At 29.7% G+C, this 9,939-nt stretch overlaps 1 protein-coding gene across 1 annotated transcript in view; it reads left to right on the forward strand.

Annotated features, from left to right (window-relative positions):
* Positions 1–6,560, forward strand: part of LOC106470891 (protein EFR3 homolog B-like) — a 16,616-nt gene extending 10,056 nt beyond the window's left edge. The window contains exons 9-10 of the mRNA XM_022399532.1: positions 300–458; positions 4,084–6,560. Of these exons, the coding sequence (XP_022255240.1) occupies positions 300–458; positions 4,084–4,260 (336 nt within the window). The 3' untranslated portion in view covers positions 4,261–6,560. The remainder of the gene's footprint in view (positions 1–299; positions 459–4,083) is intronic.
* The last annotated feature ends 3,379 nt before the right edge of the window (positions 6,561–9,939 follow it).

Below are 9,939 nucleotides of genomic sequence, written 5' to 3' on the forward strand. Positions count from 1 at the left end.
ATTAAGTAAAGACTTGTGTCGCTTAAGTTTCGTCGGTACGAAGTTACGGAAAATCAATTAACAAACGGAGACGTAACACTATTTAATGCGATGGTCGGCATCCCCAGGAAGATGCATGAAACAGCAAGGAAATATTTTAAGACATTTTCTGGAATGTCTCAAGTGGAAATTTAGTTTTCAGCCTAGTTGTAATATTTTGAAATGTCATTAATGATGATTTAGGATGGGTATATATTGAATTTTGTTTCTTAATGTGTATAGTTTTTTTACTGATTTGATTTATTTTCATAAATTTGAAGAAACATCCCCAGGAAGAAATTACAGTTGAATCATTAAAGAAGATGATGGCAGAGCCTTTAGAAGTTCGTCACGAGGAAGAACAAATGCGCCGCCTACAGATTGTGGAACAGTTTCGTACTTCTGCATTTGAGGATCTTGTTGCAAAAACAGAGCAGCAGGTAAAGTTTTTCACCCAGCTGAAATTGTTTTAATGAAATGTTATTTAATCTAACCCTATAGATATAGGTGAGTCGAAGTACATCTCATAATATTTTACCAGTTACATTCAAAATGTAATTAAGCTACTTTATTATCAATGTATGTAAATTAGTGTGGCATTAAAACCGAGTTTATAATTCAAATTTTTATATTATCTAAGTTTTAATAAATCTTAATTTCTAAAGGAAATATGTAAATTAAATCTTGATCTGCACCTTCCAGACTTTGTTATGCTGTGACTTCTCATTTGTAGGTTTTTTTTTTCCTTCCGTACAAGGGTTTCAGATTGTTAAACCAATTAGAAACATGTGCTATAGATATTGATAACCCATAAAAAAATTTCTAACTTTTATCTTGATGCTTTCCTTAAGTATTATGTTCCTTCCACTCTCATTGACACTTCCCTCTCATATTCTCTGTCTTTTAAGAAATGTCTATACTTCTGTCTGACATTGCTATTGGACTTGTTTATAATCAACTGAAAGAACAGAAGATTGTCTGTGTTGTCTTAGAAGTAAAAGCCAATAATTCAATATGAAAATTTGATACATTGAGACTGAAAACATTGGTCTGAGAAAAAAATATTATTTTTTTAACCTATTCATAGGTTAGTTAGAAAGCCAGATAAATTATAGTAGTTTTTGATATTCTAAACTGGTTTTTGATTTTTTTTATTTGCATTCTACATGAATTATTTTTGGACAACTAACACAGTGAAAAAAAACTATATCTCAAAAAACCATGCACCAGAGGCAGAAAGCCTCAAGGCTAAATTAAATGCAAAATTTTTTGGTTTTTATTTATATTTTTTAACAAAAATAACTAAAATATAAAAGTTATTAGATAAGAAATCTTAAAATAATTTCTTATTGATGAATGCATGCAGGCTGCCATCTATGTGATGTAGTTCAATATTGTGTTTACCATAACATTCATTAGTCTCTCCCTGTGTGACTCAGTGTTTTGTTATGCTAGGCATGGTTCAAAGAGTTTGATTGTTTGAAGTTAAACACAAAGTTACAATGGGCTATCTGTGCTCTGCCCACCATGAGTATCGAAACCTGGTCTCTAGTATTGTAAGTCTGTAGACATACTGCTATGCCAATGGGGGGGGGGGGCAGTTCAAAGAGCAATAAAACAATGAAATTAAACCTCTTGCTTATGGGTTGGTCAAAGTGTGCATGTATGCCTTTTAGTTGCATTCAAAATTTAATTAAACAACTTTATTATCATTGTATATGAATAATCTTGGCACCAAAACATAGTTAATGAATCAAATTTCAGTATTATATAAGTTTTTAATGTTATAAGAAAATGTTACAAAAAATCTTCAATCTCAGTATAATAATTGACATTTGTTCTCTAGGTTTTTTCTCTTTTCTAACTTTCATATCACCCCTCTGAGAAGTATGGAATTTAACATGTATTACCCATTATAATATAGCTATTACAAAGGAAAAGCATAATTTTCATAGCCTTCAATCTTATTTGTTTATGGACTCGTTAACTAGAAAATTGGTCTCACTTGCCTCACCCCCTGTCACATCCTCTCTTTTACAAATTTTCAGTTGCTTGCTCTGATGTTTTATACTATACTATTTTTAACCAATAGAAAGCCATAGCTTTATTCTATGAAATTACGTATTATATTACATTGTTTTCTGTACAAAGTATTGTCTATTTTGCCTCCAATTTGAAAATTTCTCTTGCAGTATTCATATAGGCATGTTTACCTAAACTTTTAATGCTTGCAAAATTTTGTGAAAATACACAAAACACGTATATTAAAAGTTATAGTGTGGAAACTCTGATGGTCAGGTTGAGGTTAAGAACTTGATTGAATCAACCAAGCCCATAAGTGAGAGGGTTAAATTAAAACAAATGTAAACTATTATGAGCTTAATTCTTATGCTAAAGTTAGATAGCCAGGAAATTTTCAATAGTTATAGGACATGTTTTGTGCATGTCATTATTCTGTGTTCTTAGGTGCATTATTTAAGTAAATACAAATTTAGTGTACTTGTACATTAATATAGAAAGAAAAGGTCTCAAATTTCACCAGCAAGAAAAACAAGTGGTCACAAGTGATATATTTCTTGTTTTTCATGTCTATTCTTTATTTATTATTATTATTATTATTATAGTAACTAAAATGTAAAAATTATAAACTTGTTAGGTTAGATAAAATAAGATAATAATAATAAAAATTATTCATAAGGTATTCTCATGACCAGCTCGTGTTATGTAATTCAATCCAGTAATATGAGCTACACGTTCTCCGAGTGATTTACAACTTGTGTGGTGGGATTGATAATTAGACATGGGTCAAAGGGCAATAAAACAATAAAATTAAGTATAAACAGATGTTAAGAGTTTTAAGCTACTCAGGATAAATAGCTGTAGTATCCAGTTGTGATTTTTAGTCATTCTAGATTAAAAAAAAGGATAATTTGGATTAATTTTATATTTTTTTATGGTGGCTATAAGGTTGGTCAAGTCAACTAAATGCGTATAGTTAGAGCAGAGAAAATAACAGATAAAATATTAAGTTTTACTGAAAAAAATTCATTTATTTATTTAGAAGGTTTTAGGAATTATGCAAATGAAATCTGACAATTTCAGATGAACAAAAGTATTTTTAATTTTAATATGAAAATTACTTTGCACTTGAAGCAGTCAACACTTTGACTCCATATGTTCATGAACAAATGTTTAGTAAAAATATTAAAATAAAAATTCGGATTTTTTTTTATGCGCATAAAACTTTTAATATTTACTGAAAGCTGCAAAATCTTATGAAAATACACTAAATGAATTAAAAGGTATAGTATGGAAACTCTGATCACTTTAGGTTTAGGAACTCAGTTGAACCAACCAAGCCCATAGCGAGAGGGTTAAATGAAAACAGATGTAAATTGTTATGAGCATAATTCTGCTTAGGATAAATAACTGTGATTGTCTGTTACAATCTGCATTTCTGCTAGGGCTAAAAAAGTACATTTTGATTTCATTTCACATTTTTCTGCTTTTGGTATAGATAATTTTGCTACAGTTAATAATGTTAGGGTAGAAAAAATAAGATATAAAATACAAAGTCTTTCAAAAAAACTATTCATTTAGTAGGATCTAGAGATTATGTAAATGAATTATGAAAACTATACTATGAAAAGAAGTATTTCTGTTCTTATCATGAAAACCACCTTGTACTGACTGTAAAGGTTTCTTAAATTTACAGATACATCTTTAGTAAAAATACTTTGTGGAAAAATCTGATTATTTTTGTATAACATATTTGTAATATTTGTTAAAAGCTTGCTGAAGTTCATGAAGATATACATGGTACATTTAGTTACATTTCATGTTTATAACATTGGGTCCCTCTCATATATAGTTTTAAGATCACCCATGAGTGCAGAATTTATATTTACAAATAAAAAGTAAAACTAACCCATAATAAAAAATCTTATACCAAGTTGTGGACTTGTGGCATTTGATTCGTTGTTGTGTGGCTGAGCAGCTTAGAAAGAACACCTACTTTAACTATTGTTGAATCATCTCTAATTAACTATTATATACCTTTTTCAGACTGTAGACCTGCAAAACAAACTAAATGAGATTCTTGGAAAGTTACCCCCAGCAGTCGATCTGTGTAGTAGACCTAGCTCTCCTCATCCAACAATGCATAATGAAGATTGTTTTCGTCAGTTCTCTCCAATTCCACCACCATATCCTGTACAATTCCCTGAGATGTTCGTTTTTTAACCAAACCATTTTTTGAAATTACATGCTAAATGTGGTATGCTTAAATAAAAATAGTTTAGGTATTACAAGAAGTTTGTGGAATAAAAAATGAGTACAGAGCCAATACACTAAATTTGTATTAGTAACAAAAAATAACATTTTGTATCATCGGGTGGAAAACGAAGTTTTAAAATAAATATTAAAAATGTGGTAATACCAAAAAACATATTTAATTATAGATGTTTCAGAATTTCTTCAAATTCCATAATCAGTGTTAAAACCTCAAAACAGCTAGTTCACAATATTCTAACTACAAAAAACATCATTAACTGTTGAGTGAGTTTTCATATTCAATTGGAAGTTTTGAAAGAACAGATGAGACTAAGTTGAACGGATGGCAAATGCCTGTTGTAGAAACACAAGTGTAGAGGATGATGTTTCAAAATACTTCTGCCTTCAGGTCAGTGTGTGTATGATGTTGTCTTCTTTATAATATTATGGTGGATTGTGGAGAGCACATTATGAGTGATTGTTTTATCCTTGTTTCTGATTGGTGGAGAGACTTCCTGTAGATTAAACCAATGGTAGCTACAGACTACTTACCTCTAATCTGGAATCTCTGTTTAATGAAAGTTTTATTGTGTTAATGTAAAACGATTCTTTACTTTTTCTTGTCTTCTAAAATTTATCTGTATCGATGATTCTTGTTTTTTTTCCCCAGTTTATTTTGTGTCTGCAGTTGCTGAATTTTGTGTTTTCACGAGTAATGTACTGTCTTTATGTTCCTTTGTTCTTGTCGTGAGTCTTCTTCCCATTTCTCCAATGTATATTTCATTGCAGGAACATGGAATTTCATAAATGACCTTTGTGTTTCTCACTTGTAGATATTTGTGTGTTTTTCATCAGAATGGATCTTAATGTCTTGAAGGATTTCCCCTGGACTTTTATGTTGAATTTCTTGGCTATGTGTTTGAGTTTTTTTCTGAAATTTTGCAGGTAGGGATGTAAATAGTAGTAGTGGTAGTGAAAGAGTAGAAAAGTATCATCGATGTATCTTTTATATAATAATTGTTAGAAATAAAGGGGGCAATTATCCAGCCCTTTATTACTGTTAAAGATTCTCTTTCCTATGTTCCAGAGATCTAAATTTCCAAATGCAAACCAATTCATTATGGCCAGCTTTGATATTCATTCCTTATTCACTAACATCCCACTTGAGGAAACAATTAAATTAATTATTAAGCAGTTATTTCCAAACAAAAATGACCTGCACTCTAACATTAACCAACAAATATTCAAACGCCTTCTTAAATTAGTTCTCAAGGATAATCACTTCATTTTTAATGGTCATCTTTATGACCACATAGACAGAGTGGCAATGGGATCACCTCTAGGTCTGACCCTTCCAAATACTTTTCTCTGTTATTACAAATTTCAGTAGCTGGATAATTGTCTCTTTTATTACAAACCATTGTTATATAGAAGATACATTGATGATACTTTTCTACTTTTTCAGAACACTGATCATGGCAAGAAGTTTTTAGTATCCCTAAATGCACAACATGTACGAACTTTGCATGTGAGATTGAAGAAAACAATTTCTTTACCTCATCTATTTACTTTAAGAAAACATTTACTGGCTTATACACTCGTTTCAACAATTTCATATCAGACTTCTTTAACTATAACTTGTTCTAAATCTTCTAAACAGAGCATATGATATCTGTTCTGACTACTTCTGTCTTCACTCAGAAATTTCAAAAATTCACATCATATTACAAAGTAATGGTTGTTCCCTTAATTTCTCACACACTATAACACAAAAATTTTTAACTAATAAAATAGAACCTACCAAAAAGGCACACATATCTCAAAATATTAGTTCTTATCACTCCTTTCATTGGCAAAGTTGTTTTTTTTAACTCAAATTCCAAATTCAAAAGATAATCAAAACAAAGTACCCACAAATAAAGCTACTTTTAGTATTTGTCAACATTTAGAATTAAAAATATATCTAAAAATAAAGACACTCTACCCATTCCTATGCGGTCATGGGCTGTACAGATGTACACTTGTGGTAGCTGTAAAGCTACTTATATTGGTAAAACTACATCTCTACTACAAATACGAGCACATAGGAAATTTTAGCTAGAGGAGGATATAAGCTAACTAATCCACCCGAGTCTTTTATCAGATTGCATAGTGAGAATAACAACCACTTCATACTTCTAGAAAACTTTCAAATTCTAGACTCCAAAACCACAGGTTATGAACTCTTTTTATTAAAGAAAGCCTCTCCATCTTCAATGATTACTCAACACTAAGTAATATCAACTCTTTCCTGTTATCATTAACTTGTCAATTCCAGATTCTGTTATTTTTTATTTGATAATTATTGTTATATTAAAAATGCAGCATTTATACATATTTTTAAGCCTTTCTTTATAATGTTTTTTAACAATGTTATTTATTAAACATGTATGTTGCACATTTTATTGTACATTCCATTATATTTTTACTGTTTAAAAAATTATTTTTGAACTTCCAATTGAATATAAAAACTTGCTCAATAGCTGATGTTTTTTATTTAGAGTTAGAATATTGTGAATTAGCTTTTTTGAGGTTTTAACCTGTGTGATGGAATGTGAATAAATTCCATAATGTTGTTTTTTGCTATGAGTGCATTTTGTATCAGTATTGTTGAAAAAAAACAAAAAAGAAAACTATTCTTAAATTTTGAAACTTATTCTGTTGTATTTTAATACTTGCATAACAAAAGATAGTGTATTTTCATAACTGGTAAACTATTGAAATTCTTTTTACACAATATTTCAATTAAATGATATATTACCCTTCAACTCTGTCTTCTGTTATGTAAAAAACATAATGTGTATATTACCACTTTCAAAAAAAAAAATTGCATCTCAAGAAAAAATTCAGATTCTTCACTGCTTTAGGAATAGCAAGTGACTATTGAAACTATTGCATATTGTAGAGAAATCCATTGATATGTTTTCAGATACAACTGTAAGTTATCTAAGTTTAATTCTGTAATTTGATTAAATTGTGCATTTAGCATTTCTTGTTTTCACATTTTTAATGGATCCTCAGTCATATTTCAATCAAATAATCAAATTTCTAACAATCTGTTATGGTAGATTGTGTATCTGTAAGTAATATGTTGATGTTAACTCTCCTACCAATGTATAATGTTGGTGTTTAGTTAAGAAAGGTTTGATTAGAAATGAAATACTGTCTGGTTTAGTTATGTCTTAAGTTGTACACATAAAAAGGATTTGAGTATTTAAAACATTACTTTTGTAAAACCTATAATTTGGATAACTGTTCTTTAAATGATCATTTTATACTATTTTTTCTGTATAAAAACCAACTTGAATGTGTAAAAACTAATACACTTGAATCTTGAGATCACAAACTATTTGAATCAAAAGAAAATTTTTATTCTTAGTTATAAGTTCCTAACCATGTTCAAATTATTGTATTCTGTAAAGAGTTTAGAAAGAAATTAGTTACCAACAGTTTTAGAATCAGTAAATTGTGATGCTGGAATAAAGATTATTTAAAAATCACACTAAGAATTCCTTTAATAAATTTTACTTGTGGCTGACCTCTACCCTTGTACTTCTAGCAAACTGTAACAGAATGAGTTTAGTAGATGTTACATGATAGTAAGGTTAATAGAAAACATTTAGTGGACTAAATATTTTCATAAGCAAAGTAAAATTTTATTAATCCTGAGTGAACATTGTGGGCCAATATTTATTAGATAATAAAACTAGAAAACACAAATCAAGTATTCTTAATATCTCTGAAGAACTGGAAAATAAGACAGCACAAGAGCTTCCTAGTTAGTTGCTATAAGCAACGAAGCTAATCTCAGTCTGTCCTGCTTTTGGAAATAAAGACTTCTGATCTATACCAACTGGCTTGAAACTCCCAAAATCCATTTGTTACCAGTTATGTTAGAAGTATTGAGTATGGTTTCTAATGCAGTGTACATTAAGATTGCAGTGTCAAAAACTAATGTTAGAAAATGAGATACTTGATGCTGCATCAGGAAATTTTCTTGTAGCCTCTGATAAAATACAGCAGCTCAAGCACTTTGGTATGTATCAGAAAAAAAAAGGCACTAAAAATGTTAGGCTTCATTAAGATTTAATTTTTTTAAAGGCAATAAACTAATTCCCTTCTTGAAAAATAATTGATGTATTATAGCAACAAAAGTAAAAATTATTGATCTGAGTGCAAAATATATCAACTGGCTGTAAATCTGAAGAATAAAACTATACACTGGGCATTAAAACATTCATAAAAAAATTGCATTGCATATCTGATCTTGTACTTGCAATACATATATACGCTAACTTATATGACTAACTAAATTGCTTCTAATCAATGTTAGCTTATAGAGCAAGTTAATTATATATTGAGGTTTTATTCCAACTCTATATGATATTACCACAAGAATTTTGCTTTTATATTATCTTGTCATGGAAAGTTTACTGATGTAGTAGGTAATTGAATGTAGTTTTATTAAATAATTATTTCATGTACAAGTTTTTGTTACATTTTGGAAGTTTGTGTTTTAGTGAGATATGAATCATCTCTAAATTTTAAAACATTTCCTTTTTAGATTACTCCTTATAATACTAAGGAAAGAAATGAATTGTCATAAAGACTGCATGATTATTAAAGAAACAAAAAACAGTGTTTAGTGTATTCAAAAATACAATAATGTCAATGTTTACAGTTCTTATTTTAATAATTAAAATACTTTGATCCATGATATCGAGCCATTATCAGGTAAAAGTTACATTCAAGAAAGGCAGTTGGAATAATAAAATCAGAACTTCCTACTGTAAAAGTTGCTGTTGTTGTATTTTTAAAATAAAAATCAAGCAAATCCAACCACATGGATTGTATTTTATTCTGTTTTATGCAGTAAGTGCTAATGTTAAATTCTGTTGTCTAGAAATAAGAATTTTTTTGGTTTTAATCAGCCATTTATCTCATATTTCAGCCTCTGTGTGCTGTCTAAATAGGTGGTAGTTTAAACCATATAGCAGACAAAACCTAAAATGAAATACATGTAGTGTTCTTAAAATTAAACCATATTATATGTAAATCCCTGTATGAAGAAAAATGCTGTTTTGATTAATAAGATTTTCAACTGAAAATTTAGGGCACCTTGCTCTTCCTAGTATTAATAAATAAATGTATCTTGCAAGAGAAGTCTTTTATTTATTATAGCACCAAAGAAACAAGTTTTTCAATTAAGTTTGTTTGTTTTTTGAATTTCGCGCAAAGCTACATGAGGGCTATCTGCTCTAGCCATCCCTAATTCAGCAGTGTAAGACTTGAGGGAAGGCAGCTAGTCATCACCACCCACCGCCAACTCTTGGGCTACTCTTTTTACCAACGAATAGTGGGATTGACCATCACATTATAACGCCCCCACAGCTGAAAGGGCGAACATGTTTGGTGTGACAGGGATGCGAACCCGCAGATTGCGAGTCGAGCGTCCTAACCACCTGGCCTTGTTTTCCAATTAAACATTTTGTATGTAGTACTACTCCATGTAATAGTATTTTACAAAGAAATGCACTGAGTGTTTGCAATAAATTATTTATATATATATATATATATAAACACACACACACACACAAACTAAACTTAATA

Source organism: Limulus polyphemus, unplaced genomic scaffold (assembly GCF_000517525.1).
Source record: "Limulus polyphemus unplaced genomic scaffold, Limulus_polyphemus-2.1.2 Scaffold4273, whole genome shotgun sequence".
Classification (NCBI taxonomy): domain Eukaryota; kingdom Metazoa; phylum Arthropoda; class Merostomata; order Xiphosura; family Limulidae; genus Limulus; species Limulus polyphemus.